This window comes from Taurulus bubalis, assembly GCF_910589615.1.
Source record: "Taurulus bubalis genome assembly, chromosome: 4".
Lineage (NCBI taxonomy): Eukaryota > Metazoa > Chordata > Actinopteri > Perciformes > Cottidae > Taurulus > Taurulus bubalis.
The window spans coordinates 7,911,004-7,932,230 of record NC_136592.1 but is presented as its reverse complement, the minus strand read 5'-3'; the positions used below and the strand labels follow the sequence as shown (position 1 = coordinate 7,932,230).

The 21,227-nt window shown below is 42.1% G+C and overlaps 1 protein-coding gene across 1 annotated transcript; it reads left to right on the top strand.

The window, feature by feature from the left end:
* Positions 1-4,743: 4,743 nt before the first annotated feature.
* Positions 4,744-17,099, top strand: LOC306735916 (immunoglobulin-like domain-containing receptor 2; the record flags this gene model as incomplete). The annotated part of the gene is made up of 10 exons (XM_079217488.1): positions 4,744-4,750; positions 4,858-5,244; positions 8,259-8,378; positions 12,191-12,247; positions 13,652-13,798; positions 13,922-14,080; positions 14,480-14,608; positions 15,016-15,361; positions 15,492-16,215; positions 17,064-17,099. The coding sequence occupies 10 exons, from the start codon at positions 4,744-4,746 to the stop codon at positions 17,097-17,099; spliced, it is 2,112 nt and encodes a 703-aa protein (XP_079073614.1).
* Between the last annotated feature and the right edge of the window lie 4,128 nt (positions 17,100-21,227).

Here is a 21,227-nt window from a genome sequence, read left to right as displayed (position 1 = left end):
TTAAAAGATACATAAGTAGCTGAATTCATACATTAAATCAACAAGAATGATTTTAAACAGGGTATTAAGAGGGGCTTGCTTTTTCACTTTGGAATGTTATTTACCATGTACCAACAAATACATTTTCAGGATTATTATTTTAAATCATTTCTACTTTTTGACTTCTTGCAGTTGCCTTATGACTAACATTAAATTTGACTCTCAAAAATAGTCTTTTATTCATAAGCCATTGAAAGTCTGAATCGATTAAATACAGACTGCACTGTGACAGGGTGACAGTAAGGCAGCATTCACAATACCAGGATCCTGTAACTGAAGCAGCTAAATGGAATTCAGCGACCAACAATGTTATTATTTACACTCTGGCTTTTCCTACTTTGACATGACAAAAATGTCTTCCATGATCAAGGCCGAACTATTGTTTTTGTGGCCATCTAGCCGCTGAAATGTTGATCTGCTGAGTGAACAAGTTCAGGGATCACACTGGTAGACATGCAACAATCTTAAAAATGTAACATTACCCCACAAAGGTCAGCGCAACCATGCCTTTTGGTAGCTGGAAAGCAAGATATGTAAACACATATTTACAACTGAGATCTTAAGGAGCAATGGAGCAAAGCTGTTCCAATGTCATGTTAAAAGATAAAATCCTATATTGCCATGCATTGCACATATTTGTCAAGGAAAAGTCTGAACATTTTCACACTTAGGTTGTTTGCAAGTCAGCATTTTCGACTTAATGAATCTCCTCAAGGAGGACCATAAAATGTTAGGTAGCCCTCGTAAATAAACATATTTTATAGGGACGATTACAGAAACATAACAATATCGACTTTATATCAGTCGGACTATCTCAAGGAGAATTCAGTTCGATACTCTCTGCCTCACTGTGGCGACAAAAGTGTATTTTATTCTGGAAACCGTTGCCGGAAGTTGTGAGCTTTATTCTGACAAGCTTGACGCTGCTCCCGCAGCCGCTGCCCTCGCGCCGCGGTCCCGTTATCTGCCAGTGTAATAACCGTGCGTGAGTTTGAAACGTCGTCCCGGGATGAGACGGGAGAGAAAAGAAGACGTAGTCCATCCGAAAACATTCTTTAAATTCACCTGCAGGATTTGGAAAATGTCTTTGGTTCCGAAGTGGTGGATGTGTATCGTGTGTGTGACAGGTAAGAAGACGAGCCCTCGGTGCAACAGTGTAGCAGGTTGTTTAACTTTAGTTTGGAGGAACGTTTCCACCAAGCTAGCGTCGCGTTAACGAAGATAACCTCACTGTTGAACACGCACACACGAATTAAGCGTTTAGCCTCAACCTTTCACCCCATATTAACTACATTGTATCAGCCACACGTCCCTTATTCTTCCTGAGCACGTAGAGAACATTTGTGTTGTGTAAAAGCTGTAATGTTTGACACAGGAAAGTAATAAAGTAGCTGTTTGTAGCGCCAGCGCGGCGCTTTGTGTCCGCTGTGCTCGACTGTTGCTCAGTCATGTGTGAAGCTTTGGGGGTCGTGTGGATTAGGAGCTCCAACTTCTGACAGATTTAACTCATGATGGAGCTCGTTAGGCCTCTCGGAGAAATGGCAGGTTGCTCCTTCATTGAGTTTGACAAAACACCTTCAAGACATATTGGGGACATGTAGACTGGGTTCCTACGGTCATGGAACACCTGGAAAAGTCATGGAATTTTAAAATGGTTATTTCCAGGCCTGGAAAAGTCCTTGAAAAAAAAAAAATCCACAAAGTTTTGGAAAAGTCATGGAAATGTGTTATATTCATGTGTTCATAACGTTCATTTACGCTGAGTTTGAAATAATTAATATGCTTTTTTAAAGAAAGACGCTCAAAATATAAGCAGGCATACATACAGGCATCTATATAAATGTGTATTCTTTTAATCAAATTATTGTGTCATTTAAGGTTTACTGTATGCTTTGGAATTCTCATTGTTAGTTTAAATACTACATTTACACTTTTTCATGTATACACCGAGATTTCACATAATGTTTGGTTGTGGAAATTTGGTTTAAAGTCATGGAAATCCATTGGTCAAAATGTGTATGAACCCTGTGTAGAGGTGTAACTAACGATGCTGTTTTAGTCTGAACATGGTGGGAAATGTGGATCAGTGTGTTGCAAAGATTAGATCAGATTAGTGTTATAGGGAAGGAACGTTGAGGAAACCAGAAATATATTCATCTTTAAGCTGCAATCAGAGAATTTAGACTTGTTTTTTTCCTTAAAAATTACTCAAAGCGATTAATCGATTATTAAAATAGTTGGAGATTAATTAAATGGTTGACAACTAACTGATTCATTGTACACAGTAAATGCATGTGAAAACACCTTGAGAAGAAATTCCCTTACAGCAGCACAATAATCCGACCTGTTTGGATCAAAATACAGTAATAATAATAAAAATACACAAGTACATAAATAAAATATAGATATATATGTGAAGAGAAATATCCTTCCTACTATTGGTAGAATAACATATTAGTTAATTATCAACAAACAACTTTTGCTAATGATTAATCATTCAATAATATTTTCACACAAATCAAGACAATGTATAGGTGTGTAGGCTATATATAATAACTGAAGCTACGTATACAGCAGGCACAGTAGTGTACTAGTTTATACTACAGTGGCTCAGTGTAGTAATACAGCAGTATCACATGGGCTCAGGGCTGTGAGTATGATGATGAGTGTCTTTTAGCACTAAAGGCACATTACATGTCTATCTCCATTAAAAGCACAAGACAGTGAAACAGCATGCTGACAGCTTTTTATTAAGTATTTTCCCCAAGTAAATGCAGACAAATCAATACTTTAATAACTTCAGAGTTTCAAACATTCTCATCAAAACCCACTGTCCAATATTACAACGGTAACTATTCAGACCCTCCTCCTCTTCCTCTTCCTCCTCCTTCATTTTCTTCTCTGGAGGTGGCTTCCTCTGAAAACTAATAAAGCCAGGATCGCCCCCTCCAGCCTGGGATCCCAGGAAGATCAACCTCCTGGCTTTTTTTGTTCCAGTTCTCAGAAGTCAGAGAAACGTTATCCTTGAGGAATTTATGTTTTATCCAGTTTGATTCGACTTAGTCTGAATTTGCTTCTTTTTCTCCCCCAAAATCCACACCAGTCCAGCCCAACTTTTACTGTAAAAACTAACTTGGTTTCAGATGCCTCACAGAAGCCTTTAGATACGTGCTTACAGAGCACGTATTTTGAATAATATTATTAAAATATTAAAATATAAAAAAAGCTAACAAAACTAACAAGGTGGGAGCGAAAGTATCGAGAGGCTTTAAGTATTTAAACATCAAATTTAATAGTTTTCAAAATGTACGCAGCGTAAACTGACCTCATAGCTGAATCAGCACACATCTGGAACGGGAGATTCATGGTCTGTCTGATTAGCTTTAAACTCTGACTTGTGTTTGAATAGTTGCTCTTTGACGTTTTTCCACTTTGAGAATGTGTGTGCATGTTTAGTTGTAATGTCCTGGATTTGGTATTTAAACAACAATGCTTTGTGTCTGAGGACGTAGAGGTTATCTTTGGGGTTACTCATAAAGAGACTCCTAGTGTCCTGAAATGTTCAGTTTTTGGTAATAGGGCTGCAACTGTATGACTACTTTTATTTTTGAGCTGTGGTATACCATATCAGCAATAATAATAATAATGAATGAAGTGTTCAGTCTTTAAAATGTAACAAATAGTGAAAAACTAATTGCTTGTATTGTCCGATCAAGAGACCAAAAGTTAATATATATTACATTTATAATAATTCAAAACAGAGAAAAGCAGCAGTTTTCACATCTGAGACGGTAGAACCAGCTATGTTTGGTGTTTTGGCTTTTTAAATGACTTTAATGATCGATCAGTTGTCAAAGTTGTCGTTGATTCATGTTCTGTTGATAGACAAAGTGTCTGTGTGCACGTCCTTGTAGAAGTCTGTAGCTTGTTGGTGTTTTTGATGAAATGTATCGGTTCTTTGAAAACAGGGGAGGCTGTTTAGTTTGGTTCTCTCCTGGCTCCAGAAAGAAAACAAAACTCTTTCAACAGGCCTGTTCTGGATTAAGTGAAGCAGCTCATCCCTGTTCACTGGTCCAGCTCAGTCTCACCTCTCTCTGCTTAGCCGGACACACACACACACACACACACACACCGCTGCAGCAGTATGCACAGATGTTTCTGGGTGTGCATGTGTGTGTGTGTGTGTGTGTGTGTGTGGGGGGGGGGGGGGGGTGTTCTCACAGGGTCACCCCTATAGTGTGTGTTGCTGTTGAACTACCGGGTTCGAGCTCCTGGTCATGGGACCCAGAGTTAGTCCGATTCCACCGAGCAACTCAAACAGTGTCTCCTCTTTTCTTTCTTACACTTAACTTGCACAATGATTCATTTCATTCCGGCTGAAAGGAAAATAATAAACTTGCAAGTATTTCTCGTAAGTGTTCATCCTAAAATACTTTGTGAAAAGTGGGGAGGTGATGCAATGATCAGGGCAGCGTGTGATTTGTCAGATATTTTTAAAGTGGGCAAACAGGATCAGGTGTCTCCTTAAACCTCGACTCAGCATCTGAATCATTGTGAGCTTCTGTCTGCTGTAGCAGTCCTTAAATCCCCTTCATTACACCTCGCCAGTTAGTACTTAAGGCTGTTTTGGCTGTCAGATCTGTTGTGTTTGTGTAAGCCAGCAGTTTTTATGCTTTTAATATGTGATGGACATCCAAGACAGTGATGTACTGTATGTGTGTTCAGGTCTGAATCATAAGTATGATTTTAAACGGAAATAGAATGCAATTAATTCACACTTTTCTGATCCCTCTTCATCGTGTCCTCCTCCTCCCACAGGTGTCCTCCCTCCCCGCTGCTCCGGGGTCAATGTGTTTGTGAGAGATGAGAAGAAGTATACTGTGCTGTTCCAGTCAGTGGTTCTGCCGTGTCAGTACAACAGCGTCTCCACCCAGACGCCCGTGGTGCAATGGGTCTACAAGTCGTACTGCCGGGACCGCACGCGGGATTCGTTCAACTTCCCCGACAGCCTGAGTGGAAGCCAGGGAGGCGGCGGGCTGACGGGAGGAACCAGAGGAGCCGGTGGAGGGTACGAGACGGGGATGACGGCAAACTACCTGGACTGTGCTGACAGCAGCCGCACGGTCCGCACTGTGGCCTCCATGTCCGGCTCCTCAATCACTCTGTCGGAGTACTACAAGAGCAGAGACATCTCCATCATCAACAGTGAGACTTATGTAGTGCTGGCTTTCATCTCTGGTTCTGTTTCTCTGGTGCTCCTGGTGAAAATGATGTGGAGTCTTTTCTTTTCAAATCACAGCAAGGCCAACACTTTATTTGTGCTGAAGGCGGAATTTTAGCTCACCAGCTTTCGATGGAATTTGACTTCATCTGCTGGCAGTTTGTAGCATGTTGTAAAATACACACACATAAAAACAGCAAAGAAAAGACACAAGACATACAAACAAATACTCAAATATAAATATAGAGCAGTGCTTTAAAACACACTCAAAAGCCAGTTTACTTGGTACTTTAAAAAAAAAGAAGCTATTCTGGTTCTTTTGTAAAATATTGATCCAAACTTATGTTCTTATTTCTTCTGCTGCCAAGCCTGGCAAGTTTTATGATGCCATAAATCCGAGCATCGGCCCAGCCTCCACACAGATTCCTGATGAAATGCCCAACATGAAGTCAGAGAGACTCTGAACACACAAGAGGAGAGGGTGAGAGGATGAGGCTTCACTGAAAACCTCTCGAGCTTTCAGAACAATCTGGTTACATAACACAGAACTAATAAGCATGCACCCACCAGCGACAGTTGTTTACAACGCTACAGTTGATCAGGTGGATTCACACAGAAGAAAAAGAACAAATCTCACCATCAAACCCAGCCCTGTATTGCCAACACTTTTCCAAATTAACTGGGGAACCACAGCCCCTGTGCATGCAGGGCACTAGTCTAGTCAGTTAACGGTTAACGAGGGATGGCTATCGGTCAGAAAAATGTAAAATCTAAATTAGCACCCGTAGTACGATTGCAGATATATTGGCATTGGCACAAAATACCAATAACACCTGAAAATATTTTTAATCTAATTTGAAGCATTACAGAGTGTATCTACCTGTGAACAAGGACAAGTTTATTTTCCAAATGCTCAGGACATATCTTTTCTTCTTCTTCTCAACTTTCAAAATCTGTATTTTCCTCAGAAATACTGTGTTGGCTACAGCACTCACTGTCAGATGTCTCAACGTTTAATCTCTGTGTTTCCTGTGTGTCAGCAGCAGAGAGGGGTTCTCCCCCACATGGCCATTAAGTACTGCTATGATCAGTTGGTAAATGCTTACTAATTCTCTTATCAAGATATGGATTTAATAGTGATAGTAAAAGTAAATTCCAGCCCCACATGTCTTTCAGTTTCACAAATAATATGAATGTTCTGAATATTATCTCTTTACTATCGTGTGGCCTTGCAGTCAGGAATGATTGTGTGTTTTTAGCATTGATGACATGTTGCTCCATTTCAAGTGTTGGCACAAAATAACTAAAATCAAATCTCTCATGATAATAAAGACAGTGATTCAGACAATATTGCACCAGTTTACGACAGCTCACCAACAGGAATGCATGCTCTTGCCATCCCCCTGTCCGCAGTGCTACACTCCCTTACTGCCTCACCATCATGTTATTTAAGGATCATCTAAGGGACACTGCTGTGCACATACGTGTGTGTGTGTGTGTGTGTGTGTGTGTGTGGGTGTGTGCTTCTTGTTGAACACAGAGAGGTAGCCTTGTTTGCAGGCCTCAGATTTATGGAGCTCTTACTCTGGTTGAAGAATCGTCCTTCTCTTCAGCAGCCAGGAACACAGATGGTTTTCACGCTGTCCTCTCATTCATCCTGACCTCTCGCTCCTTCCCTCTGATGTGCTTCAATGACCCGCTTTCATTTTCACTCTCTAGATCTTTGCACTTTCCACCTTCACACACACTCTTTCTCTTTTCTTTTTCTCTGTACCACTAAACCTCCCGTCCAGAAACCGGTCGGCACAGCGACATTGTTAAAAAAAAAAAGGTGAAGCTTTGAGAATGTAGCATTTTTTAGAGACGCCTAGTCATCCAGACTCATGTAATCCTAGCCAGCGTCAGAGGGAGCCTGGAGTCTGTCCCAGCATGCACTGGGCAGCGGGCGTTAATCACATGGCTAACACAGTCAAACCAACACACTGACTTGCAATTACAGTCACAGTGGTGTGTTCTGATCGGTCTGTCTCTCCTCCCATTTCCTTAGTTTACAGGAAAAGGAAGGGAATTATACAACCCTGTTTCCTGTCTGCTGTATTTACATGTCTGACCCTCTTACAATAGAGTCAGCGGCCCCAGTATTGTCTCGTGTGTGTGGGACTATATTTATACATTTTTAAGGCTTATTCAGTGACATGAAACAGCCTTTTTTTGTGGAAATTTCCCTTCCATAATTAGAAAAAAAATGAAATAAATCATAAATAAAGTAATAAATACACTATCTGGCCAAAAGTATGTGGGCACCAGTGTTTTTCATTGCTCAGGCTAGTCTGGTTCTCTGAGTTCGATGTAGACGGGCCTGCATACATCCCTGACCTCAATCCCATCCAATAGGAACGCCGGCTGTGAGCCAGACCGTACCACACAACATCTGTGTTGGGTTTTTGCTAATGCTCTAGTGGTGAGGGGCAAATCCCAGCAGACAGGTTCCAAAAGTCTGGTGGAAAGTGTTTGGAGGGTGTTTCATAGCAGCAGGTGCATGCTTGTGGTTTTGGAGTGAGAGGTTCTGCAATCACATAATGTGGGTTGCACACACCTTTTGTCATATAGTGGGTCTTCATGGATACATCATGAATGTGAATGAGCTGTCATGAGTTAATCTCCACCATTTGCATGTTGTGGAAGATGCATGTTGACAGAAGAATAATATGGATTTTCATATCTATATGTTCTTAATTTCCCATGTTTTCACCCACAGCAGCTTGAAATTGTAAGGCCAGGGCTCTACAGTTACATTTAATTATGTATTATGAAACATTTGATATTACACATATAGTATGCTTACGCAAACTGACTTAACTGGAAGATTACTAAAGAATTATGAATTGTGGGTTGGGGTTTTTGCATTTTAATCTGAATCAAGTATCAGTTTGCCTATTTCACTTATGAGCGAAGACTTTGTTGCACATCTTTAACCTCGTCCTTTTTCCTCTTGCAGAGGCAGACCTGCGCCTAGGAGAGGTCCAGTGGGGAGACAGTGGAGTCTACATCTGCAAAGTGATTATATCTGACGACTTAGAGGGCCAGAACGAAGCCTCCGTGGAACTGCTGGTTCTTGGTAAGCTCCCACTACCGTACTTTCCCAGAATGCCTGTTGTGAAGGGGTTTCGTTGGGTAAGGACTTGGTCACACTCGCCCACACTCCTTCATCTCTCATTGACATCCGTTAAAACTTGTTTCCGGGATTGGTGTGAGCTCTGGCCGACTGAATGAAACCGTGTGTTAGTAAGTAATTGACTCTATGGCGTCCCACCACCTTGTTTTGCACCATATTAGACTGGCGAACTTCCCGATGCAGTATCTCCCACCAATCCTTTGTATGTAATTAAATCATCGACAGACAAAATGTAATTATGCTGTTGCATAACACAGCCTTTAAGAGGACCGATTCATCACCGGCAGCACAATACAGGCTCATTAATGAGCTGATTTACAACAAGCAGGGGCACTTCCAGGGGAGTCTTGCTTAATCTGTGACCATAGCAACTGCTTTCCCTCATACTGTATGTCTACATACAGTACATCCTCTACATATGTCTTATCACACAGTACATATGTCTCACCATACAGTACATACTCTACATATGTCTCTACATACAGTACATACTCTTCATATGTCTCTACATACAGTACATACTCTACATATGTCTCATCATACAGTACATACTCTACATATGTCTCATCATACAGTGTGAGGTTATTATTAAACGTTGTGGCTGCAGAATAGTTATCGCTTGTATTGAGTCTTGGGCATGCCACTTAATCCTGTGTGTGTGTGTGTGTGTGTGTGTGTGTGTGTGTGTGTGTGTGTGTGTGTGTGTGTGTGTGTGTGTGTGTGTGTGTGTGTGTGTGTGTGTGTACAATCTGAGTGTGCAGCATCTTTACAGTGACGGTGTACTTGTCTGCGTTCATTTACAAATGTTACCATAGCAACGTCCGAGAGGCAATGTGGCTCTTGCTGCTCCAATTCACTCTGAGGCTGAACTTTTGTTTGGCTGGCACTCAGAGACTTATGTGTGTGCACAAAAGACACACACACAGAGAAACACACACACACACACACACAAGTACGAGACGATAAGCTTTTACAGTTTGCAAAGACTTGAGCGCATTCTGTAAAATGTTGGTCCTGGGAGAATAATATGTGACAGATAAATGCCACAGGCCAATGAAGATGACGCCCTTTGCCGTCTTTAACCTAAACGGAGAGACTCTAAATCTTTCGCGGAGCCAAAATGTTGTATTTCCCGGTCTCGGTGGAGCTAATATGGCATGTGAGGCACTTGTGTTTCCATAACAACAGTTGGGGCCACCGGCTCGGGGGTCTTTTGTCTTTTCTTTTTTCTTTTTTTTAATGGCTTCACAGCAAAGAAGGGAGGGAAGATTTAATGACGTGGAGGAGGGACAGCAGAACAGAGAGGGTGACACCATGTGAGACACTCGACTGGTTGACTGAGAGCTCAGTGGCTGACAGAAAGAGAGAAGAATTCTGCTTCCCTCTGTTCTCCCTGTTTTACTTCCATTGCCCTTCGTAGCTCTGACGCCATTTCCTCATGACAAAACATTGAAATGTGCACAAGGCAGGAAATTTACCACATGCAAAGTGCTCAAAAATCAAAAATGTAACCTTTTCATGCATGGTGTCAATTTAAGTAGACCAATATTCCCCAAAACCTGTCTAAGCATTCAAGTATCATTGAATCCAATCCATAGCCCAACAGGTAGTGGATTTAAGAGGCCCGTAACAATATTTGTGAGCTTAAAAAAAAAATCTCTTTTTAACAGAAGCACAAACGATCTTGATACAGATTCCTGATGTTTGTTGTTGATTTAGAAAACATTTTGACAAAGATTTGATACCAAGATGAGGAGAATTTACCATTTTAAAATGAACCTGTTGGTGGTGGACACATTCCTGAGCCATGTTCCAAAGCATATGAACAATAAATGGGTCAGAAGTCACGTGTAACCTGGACACGAGCTGGAGTTTATGGTGTTGCTTTGAACAATTACCGAAATGTACATATGATGTGGTTTCTGCATCTGCATGCACATGCGTGTGTTTTTGAGTGCACACCTTCGCTGTAGACCTCTCAGCCAATAGGCTCACCTTCCCTTTACAGTTCATTCCCATAGGAGGAGTTTGGGTCTGCATAACCAAATATGGAAAAGCAAGCAAACCCAAAATGTAATGAAAGTAAATCTTGGTGACTCAGCAGCTTGCAGGCAAATTCAATGTCTGAGTGGGAACTTTACAACTGAGCTTCCTTCAACTGCTTGAACAGAAGGGAGACAGAAAAACAACAGATACCAAAAACAACGAGGTGCCTTTAAATGCACACAATGCAAACTTCAGCAGCGAGTTGTTTGACTGTATTCAACGGCTGTGATTTAGCTGCTTCTCAATGAACTTAAGAGGTTTCTTTCTGTTTTCAAATCCAGCAAAGAACACGTTTAGCCTTCAGGAGATATAAGTGAGGTATGTGCACTGTCAGCCAGAGTGAGGCCAAGACGCTCCGGCCGGCTGCCTGTTTCTCAAGTCCTTCTTTCCCCTGCTCGGCACCCCGCTCCTCCTCTCTGCCACCATCAACAGTAAAACACCGGTTTCTGCTCACAGCGCACTGGATCTCTGGCTGTTGTTCACAAAGCTTCAGCTTATGACGTGCACTGCTCACATGGACATATCCCAAACACAGAACGCACTCGTTTGTGAGGCACATTTTGTACCAGCTTGTGACACGGTGCCCTCTTATCTATCGTGCTAATGTTTCATTCAGACTTCTGCTGACTGACCTTGTGTGGAGTCCCTTAAAGCTGTGTTAAGATCAAATACAAATCTAAAGGAGCAAGACAAAACACCAGTGAGATACCAGGAACAACAACTGGCAGGTGGTGGGACATGCCATTAAAAAATAACATGGACAATAATTTTCCTTCTGACTTTTCTTAATTTTCACTTATTGGTTTGATTCTTTCTTTACATGAATATGATTATGACATGATTTGAACAAATATTACATTTTTAACATTTTCAACAATTAATAACACATTGTCCCATCAGTCTATGCTATTGCCTCCCTGGCAAAGCATCATGGGAGCTGTAGTGAGATCAATTGTTTTGACATATTGGGAAAATCTTGTCGTTAATGTGAGCTTCTCAGCCAATAAATAGTCCCACACACAGCCCTCTATAAAACAGATGTTTTGAATCTTTGGGTTAATTTGGTCTTTCAATGTAAGTATTCATTCCTGTAGTCAAATCTGTGATCTCAGAATACTGACTAAAACTAGCATGATGAAAAAACACATTGATTTTCTTGAATTGATAAGCGGGTTTGATTTGTCAAATTAGTGCTTTTTTTTTTATCGAGATAATTATTAAGGCACTCCGGGTCTCATTCAGGAGCCACGACTCTCTACAAGCCAGAGGAAAGGTTTCAGGAACGAAATGTTTGCTGGACGTGAGGAATGTTCCCACCTGTGATTTTTGCAGCTCTGCATGTAACATTACTCACAGCTCCCGCCCACTTGTCATGTTATGCATGAGAGTGATTCCTGTTCCAGTGTGTCTTCTTGCAGACCACCGATCACCTCACAGGTTCTGATGTCACAAATCAGAGGATCCATCTGCTGATCGGTTGCTCTGTCTGGAGACTTTCTGGAACCAGACTGTCCTCTGGTCTGGTGCATGCTGCTCTTGACCTCTCTTTATCTGTTTATCTTCCTCTGCCTGCCTCTCTGGGTGTGTCTTGCTTCGCCTCTCGTGCATGCTACTCCCGCAACAACTTTCTTTGAATCAATCATTTGTGTCACCATTCCCTCTCTTCTCCTCTCCTCTCCTGTTGTCACCTCTGCCCTGTCTCTCTCCAGGTTTCTCAGGTGTGCCTGAAGATCTGCTGCCAGACTTTGACTTGAAGATTATGCCAGGTAGGGGCATAATGTATTCTCCCCCCTCACCTGGTTCCTTCTATTCATACTAACCCTACTAACAGCTCTAACCCATGGGTGGAGGAACCATTTGGCTGGTGGCTTTCTGCACACTATCAGGATTTTAGAAGACGACTGGTCTCTGACATTCGGCACAAGACTTGATCAGATAAGATAGAGGCGAATAAAACTGTTCCGCCGTGTTAAATGGTTCATGCTGCTCCTGTTCCCCCTCTCACATCAGTAAATAATGCAACATGTGTTTGTCATCCAGCTATAATGAGGCTTTGACAGAGTTCAGAGCGGTCAGTTCCACACCCATCAGATAATGAGCCGGCAGTCGCTCCTCCTACGATGAGCTGTGCTGGAAAACAGCTATTATGGTCATTATAGTTATTTGTGGATGTGGTTAGGGTGTCATCCCACATCATTTGGACACTACCCAGTAACAAAGAAAAGAAAACCACAATGACCAAAAGAGAGGGAGGTTTGTTTATGTCATGTAAAATTCCTGTAATAAACATTTGATTATCACAGAGTTTGTGGGGAGACGGTGAATGGATGGATTGTGTGGAAGTAACTCCCAAAATAACACAGTATGAGTCCCTCAGCCAGAATGGTTCATGCATGCTTATCACTGGTGTGTGTGTGTGTGTGTGTGTGTGTGTGTGTGTGTGTGTGTGTGTGTGTGTGTGTGTGGTGTGTGTGAGATAATGGTTGCAAATAAGATCGCATTACAAGCTAGATTGTTGTCACAGCCAAATCGTCAGTGTCTTCCAGAGCGGTGTAAACCGTCCCTTTCCTTCCTGTTGCAAAATCTGGTTTCCTGCTTGTGTGTGTGTGTGTTTATACAGACAATGTCATCCTTGGTTTTACATTGTTAAAGATTTCCTTATCTGCCCTCTCCTTCCCTTCCCTTCCCTTTGTGTTGTCCCTATAGACAGATCTATCTATCTGCTGTATCACTCACTTCAGCGCTCTAATACTCAAACACTGTGTGTAAAACTCATCTTATTTCATGTGGCAACTCATACTCTGGTTAAGATAGACTTTTCCTTTCATCGTTCTACAGGAAGGATTCCTTGTAGAACCGCTAGGTTGGCCGCTAGGTTTTTTGTTGTTGTTTTTATTGAGATTTGTCTATTTATAGCTCAAGCAAAACAACAATAAAAGTAAATTAGGATATCTTAACAATTGTAGTTTTTGTTTTTTGGCATTTTGTTTTTACAAATGTAAAGCTGATACTTTCTCAAAATAAAGTTAAAATAGTATGAAGCGTGAAATTGGGTTAACATGGTGGCTGTACAGAGGGAAAGCAGTAAATATTCTACTAATTTAGAGACTTTGAACTTACAGAATTCAAAGTGAACACACAGTGACCTGATCAAACTGGTGCATTTGCAGAGTGGCTGTTTGTGGCGGCCGTGGCGCTGGGCAGTGTCTTATTCCTGCTGTTGGTCGGGGTGTGTTGGTGTCAGTGCTGTCCTCACTCCTGCTGCTGCTACGTCAGCTGCTGGTGCTGCCCTGACACATGCTGCTGCCCAAGGCACCGTGAGTACAAACACACACACACACACACATACAGGTGCAAAGGTGAACTCCACTGAGTACTGACACTGTTTGAACGAAGTATGTTTTTCTGAGTCTGAATGGCATCGTCTGTTGCTTTTGTAGTATACGAGGCAGGTAAAGGTATAAAGACGGGTACCTCCACTCCTGCCTACCCTCCATACTTTGTCACGGGTGTCCCGACAATGATCCCCATCGCCCCCCCTTCTCTGGTGGACAAGATGTCTTCCATCCCCCCTTCAGATGGAAGCCTACTCACAGCAGGTGAGGTCTTAGCTTTATTAGCGAGTTATCCGTATTTTTTAGAATCATTGAACAACATTATCAGTGTTTGTTTGTTCTTTTATCCCAGTGAAATCATCCCCAGTTTTTATTCTTAATTCATTTGAAAACGCTGCCTTTGTGTCAGACATTTAAGTACTGCATTAAAAAAGGTTGTGAGGAATGTAAATGTTGTATGTGGATGTTGTTTTTCTCGTGTGACTGTGCGTTATTCTGCCATTTTGGCCAGAAGCAATAGTAATAAACTAAAATAGGGAAACCGAAAACAACAGCAAAAGCATGAGTGTGGTCCTCAACCCACAATGAGCAAACACACACACACACACACACTCAGACAAACAGAAGTTTATCCATGCTGATGGGTCAAGTGTGTATCTCCAGTGCCGATGCACGGCGTAGGGGTTCCCTACCGCGTGCCCTCGCCTCAGGATCAGGACTCTCTCAGGGTGCTACAGTATGTAGAGAAACAGCTGGCTCACTTCAACCCTGCCAGGTCCAACAGCCACCAGTGTAAGCTACACAAACCCATCCTGTGGATTTGCTCTCTGAAAATGGCGTCAGCATCTTCTATCGCATGTTGATGCACTCACCAGAAAATGCATGCTGCACTATCTAAACTGCCTTGTTGTCGCCATTGAGCTTGTCTTGGCATGTCTCTCTGCACAAGCATTCTTCGTTCTGAATTTCCTGTAGTTGAGATGTGCTCAGTAGCAGGTGTGCATGGCTACTTACCTGAGAGACAATGTTTTGATAATTCTCGCTTGCAGACCTCGACTCTGACTTCCTTCTTCTGCCACGTCTTTGTTTGTATTTGTTTCCCTCGCATTCTGTGCTTCCTTAAAGAAGGATTTTCCGTCTATTTGTTTGTCCGTTCAGTTGTTCTTCAACTAACCATGCCCTCGTTTGGACCTGTCCAGCCTGTAGCCTGTCCGAGCTGAGCTCCCTCCACGAGGGAGAAACCGGCTTCCGCCAAACATACCGGAACGTGCAGAAGAAAGCTCTGCCCGCCATCCCGGACCGCGACCCTCAGCCTGAGCCGCAACGCTACCGCGACAACCGCAGCCCAGAGCCACAGCGTTACCGCGACAACCCCTCCTCACCCCAACGATACTGCGATGACCCCGACGGGGAGCCCCGCCGCTGCCAGGACGAGAACCTTCCTCCGCGGCGGTACAGCGACGACCCTCCGTCCACCTCGCAGGCGCGCAGGCCAGGCCGAAATCAACGGCAACAGAATCACAGCGATGAGGACGACCACAAAAGGTACAGATAAGAATGCCAACACAGGCCCTGCATATCTTCTCAAACACTCTCAAACATGTTGACCACCTCTTGCATCCTTTTCCCTCTCCCCCTGTTGGTCCTCTCTCGGCCTCGGGTTTGCGTGTCGCAGGTGGAACCCTCGTTCAGAGCATCTGCATAGAAAGAGTTACCGTACCGCCGGAAGAACCTGCTCCCTGGATGAGCTGGAGGAGTTTGCTTCCTCCTACAAGCACAGGGGAGGCAGAGGGGAGGGGAAAGGGGACGAGGAGAGCGGAGAGTATGAGATGGAGCTCCGGGAGTTCAGTCGATATCCCTCCTATCGTAATGGCCCACCTCAGCATTATCACACCGATGAGAATGAGCTCGGAGATGACAGCGACCATGAAGATCATCCCAGGCGGAACAAGAAAAGCGGACACAGCTTAAGCCCACTTCAGTCTCCCCAAAAACGGAGGGGCACTTGGGACGGCGAGCGCCCCGCTCCGCCTCCCCCCAGAGTCAGTCCACCATCGACTTCTTCTCAAGAGAAGGACTACGATGGCACGTTCCTGAACAGCCTGCTGGAGCGCAAGGCGAAGTTGCGAGACGTCAGCCAGGGGAAGAGCGGGGCCCGGGGCGAGGAGGATTCGGACACGCCCTCGAAGGGCAGCTCGAAGAAGAGCAGCGGGGAATCTAGTCAGCACTGCAGCCGCTCACCCAGCAACAGGCCCAAGGCCGATTCGCTGCCTCCTTACTCCGACACAGAGCGAAGCAGAACTGACGGGCCGTCTCCGCGGCCGCTGCCAGCGACCTCTCGCTCCTCTCAGCCACCTGCCGGTCGCAGGGAGGAGCCCAGAGACAAGACCCGCAAAGTGGTGAGTTCCATTTAAGCCGCTGAATTATTGGTTGGCTGGTAACGCTGATTTGCAGGTCGATCAACAGCAATGACCGGAGGTCACATAGCATCTTTTCTAGTTTTTGAAAATGAGTTATCGGTGTCTAAATGATGAAAATGTTAACACTGGGCTAACGGCGAAGTGTTTAACACTCAATGTTGTATTTCCCTGCTTTTAAGGGACTTTTAGGGCATTTCCACCAAAGGAACTTTTTTCGAGGCCCAAGAACCTTTTGAGAAACTCTATAACTAAACTTTGTCGAGAGGAACCAGGGCAATGTAGTTTTTTGTAGTGCTTTTTGATTGTCTAGGAACTATATGCAGAAAGGTTCACACATTTCAAGCCTGCAAAAAAGAGTGCGTTAAACTCCTGTCATCATGTTGTCTTCCCCATACGGGGTCCCAGCTCTGGGAAACTCTTAAGTTGCAGTATAAAAAAGGTTTTGTAGGCCTACATTAAGTGTTTTGTTGTACCTTTGACAGGTCAGGTTCAGACGCTACTACAGTGAAAACTAGGTAGAATACTCTGTTCTGTATCCAACTACTCTCAATAACAATCTTAACTGGTTGTCTCCTCCCTGACAAACCTGGGCCAAAAAGGTTTTCAACATCAAACATAAATGAATTGGCCAGAGCCATCTTTCAGGGGTTTCAATCAAATCTTCAAAATCAGTTGAAATGCAGTTTGTCCCAGGTTCATCATCATAACCCTGTGTGGCTAATGTTTACTATCTCTTAACGCTCTCATTCTACTGAAAACAACATGTTCATATTGCCGCGTAAACTCTCTGTTGCGATGTTCAATTTACATTTATTTCCCCTCACCAGAGCACTCTTCTCAGCCGGGACTCCCTCATCGTCTGACGGACTGAAAGCCTCGCAGGCTGAGCACTTACCCTCTACAGGAGCTGCATGTCAGCTGAGGAAAAGATACTTTATAAAATCAGTTCTATTGCAAATATATGCAATTGACTGTGCAGGATGCTGAATCAGCACCGATGGATGAAGAAATGGACAACAGAAACACTTTCAGTATTGAGCCTGACACCAGGGTTTCTGCCTGTGACGTCGCCGAAGGATGAAGTCATCACTGTTCGGTTTCTGTCACCGGCTGCCTCATATGTACTGTATATATATATATATATATATATATATATACATATATATATATATATATATATATATATATATATATATGTATATATATATATATATATATATATATATCTCAGCTTGACTAACACAAAACAAGTGCGGGCTGGGTGCAGACTATGACCTGGACCGTCTCCCCCAGCAGGACTCTGCTCATCTCTCATTCCTTTAGAAAAGACTAGTTTACGCTTCCAGCACAATGAGCGCATTCATTTCCACTTGGTGAGATATCGGCTTTAAATAAGCACAGTTGCAGAAAAGAAGGTACATGACAACAGCATTATTGTAGAGCACATACTGTAGCTTCAGCTGAAAGACAATACACACACTGTGTCATTCAGTAGCGCATTCAGGGACTAAAGCACCTAATTCAGACAGCTCTTGGGATGAGATTTTAATGTTAACTAAAGCTGGTAGTAGTAACCAACATCGCCAAATGTAGATATTGTGTTTATCTACAAAGGGGATGGACAAATTAATGCAAACACACCATGGAAAAGGACTATTAACGCTGCATTGAGCGAAACCCTATAAACACGACTACCTGACTAATCATGACGTTACACCATCGGTGGGTCGAGTGTTGGAGTTTCCTTATTGATTGAAAGCATTCCTCAATTATTGACTCAAACACAGTTTAAGCAGGTCATGTGCTATGCTACTTTATTACACTTTTAGAACAAATATTACTGGGACTACTACAGAGAATGAGATAATATTGGGCTAAAATTCAGCACAAACACAACTCCAAATGAATGATATTGTTGCTGTGTAACAGCTAGAGGTCGAGACAAGCAACTGTTTGCTAAAACGTTCGCCATAACAACTTTATACGGTTATGTTTTTTATGTTTTTTATGTTTTTTATTTTTACAAGTGTGTTTACAGCGTCTTCTACTGCCCCCATGTGGCCAACATGTCTATTAAAGGAGCAGTAGCATTCAGGGGAATATGGAATATAATATGTATCCTTATGTTTTCTTTAGTGTATGAATCACATGGACATAAGAATCATTGTTTTTATACCTTAGAATGAGCTGTTTATTAGCCAGATGCCGTGTTAGTGGCTCAGAACAGACAAACCAAGCATTGACCCTGGATCGGCCCATACACGTTTTGACACTTTTTGACACTTTTTGTGTGGGCCACCGTAGTTTCTCTAACACTTAGCACACGGGAGAAGTTGCAGTTGGTTGCAGTCTGCTACTTCACCGCTAGGTGTCACCAAATCCTACAAACTGCACCTTTTTTTTCTTTTTCTTTAAGTAACTTAGTCACACAAATGTGTGTCCCCAAACTGTAGCACATGACAGCATGCAGTGTGTGCCAAACAATGTAGTGAACTGAGAGGATGGACTAACGCTGCGGAGCGACCCAATATGACCCACATTTGTTGTAGCATAGTTACTTCTTTATTAAGGTTCTTATTCATGAAGCAGTACCATTCTTTTGTCTGTTCGTCTTCTATTAAAACACAAAGTAACAATTCTCTCCAAGAGACTAAAACCTAATAAAATGTTGTATGTTTTTTGTATACCATTAAGATATTGAACTGCCACTTGTCACTAGACTTTTTTTTTTTTTATGATAAAGACATTTTTATATGTAAACTGGACCTATTTGTGTGTGTGGTGTGATACGATCGATATAACCTGTAAGCCATTCTGTTTGTTTTGGCTTTCCAGTCAGACTGTGTGCATAAGATGAAGTGCCTTTGATTTGATAACTGTGATTCTGCCTTTTCTTATCACCACGGAGTCAACAGTTAAATCAACACCGTCGTACTTTATCAGCAGTCACACACACACACACACATGCAGAACACACTTTGGCCTTCTGAATTCTTGCGTCTTTTGTTCTAACATTACACCAAACAGTATTTAATTATTCCTGCCATTATGTTGTTGTTTTTGTTTTTTTGAAAAGTCTACCGTCAGTGTTTAAGTTTTCTTCCACCGTGTTTTCTGCTGTCTGGTACTGACGAGTGCGTGTGTGTGTGTGTGTGTGTGTGTGTGTGTGTGTGTGTGTGTGTGTGTGCGCGCGCGTGTGTGTGTGTGTGTGTGCGCGTGTGTACATGCGAGAGGGGGAGCGATGACTCTTTACTTTTCTGTGAAGGAGACAATGTGTAATTGAGTATGACTCATGTCTTTGTTCATTGTTGTAATCACAGACTGCTCTTCTTGCGCAGTTGTTTTGTCATCAACATAAATATTATGTTACGACACGTTTTTCCCCCGTAACATTTATTTATTGGTTCAATTGGTTCAACATATGATCGTACAGGCAGTGTACTTATTCATCTATACTCTCTGTGTTTAGAAGTATCATTATGATACAGTTGTACTTGAGTATTTAGCCTTTTCTTCTACTACTTCACTTCTGAGTCATAATTACAAGTTACTTTTGTAGATAAAGGATTTACATACATAATATATAGTTGTTTTAATGTAACACTCACAATATGTAAAGTAGTAAAAATCGGTTCCACCTTCAACAACAACAGTAGAATGCTGCTTATACATTTGAAGGAATTATAACAATGCAGTATTTTCCTACATAATCAGCACTTCATCTTTTCGTAGTTAGTCATCAGGAATCAACTTTTCTTGAGCGAAGAAAATCTTTCCAATGGGGTTTTAGGTTGTTTATTTCAGTTGTATAAAGAAATATCTAAATTCCAAATCGCTTCCTCGTCACTTCTCTTCCTCAAGCCAAAGATGTGAGTGTTTCTTCAACCACTACTGAGACGATAAGATGACACTGAAACCGCCTGAGGAATACATTTGATTATATTCATAAAAGAGGACTCGGGTGTTGTCCTTACTGTGTGAGAGAGAGCTGGTGTGTTCATCTGAGCCTCCTTCCCCATGTGTCTGTGAGGGGAGGGGTCGGCCAAGACGGTGACCACTCACAGCTCGAGGGTATGTCAGGAATGTAGTGGAGCAACTTCCTCCCGGGCTTTACAGAGGCACCAGGAGGACGATATGACATCACCGGGCTGCAAGCAGTCAGAGCTTTGTTTGTCTTCTTGTACGTGCCAGGTGCTTAAGTGCAGACATTAGAGCAACAGCAACTTTACAGAGAATGAATACAGTGGTGGTACTCAGATTATATACTTGAGTAAATAATACCATAGTGTATAAATGCCACAGTTGTCAGATTATTAGCATGAAAATACCCTTGAAGTAGCAACAGTTTAAGTGCTCATTATGCAAAACAAGCCATTTAAGAATATATATATATATATATATATATATATATATATATATATATATATATATATATATATATTGTATAATTGATGTCTTAATTTGTAAGCATCACATTAATGTTGCAGCGAATGAAGGTGGGGCTAAACTTCATATCTTTATGCTGCTAGTCAGATTAATATAATGACATATCATAATATATAGCTATAATTAATCAAATTATACAGTTTAAAGATTAAAGTGGATTAAAAAGTACAATAGCTGCCTCTGAAATGTTAAAAGTAGTAGAGAATGTAAATACTCAAGTAAAGTATAAGTACCTTATATTGGATATAGATATTTCTTTACTTAAGTAAATGCACTTTGTTACTTTACATCACCGTTTCCATCAGTGCAGCCACGTCTACATTTTAATGTGTGTTCAAATCAACTTTTCAATAATTTTGATCATTTTACTTTGTAAAGGTCCTTTAACAGACCTGGTGGGCTGCAGGCTCATGGCTGCTGCGCATGAGGATTTAAATTAACTGGCATAGTGCCACGGATCATTTAATACTGATATATGTGTATTAGTTTAAATGATTCCAAGTTTAGCATTATTAAGCATAATGAAATGCATAACAACGATGCAC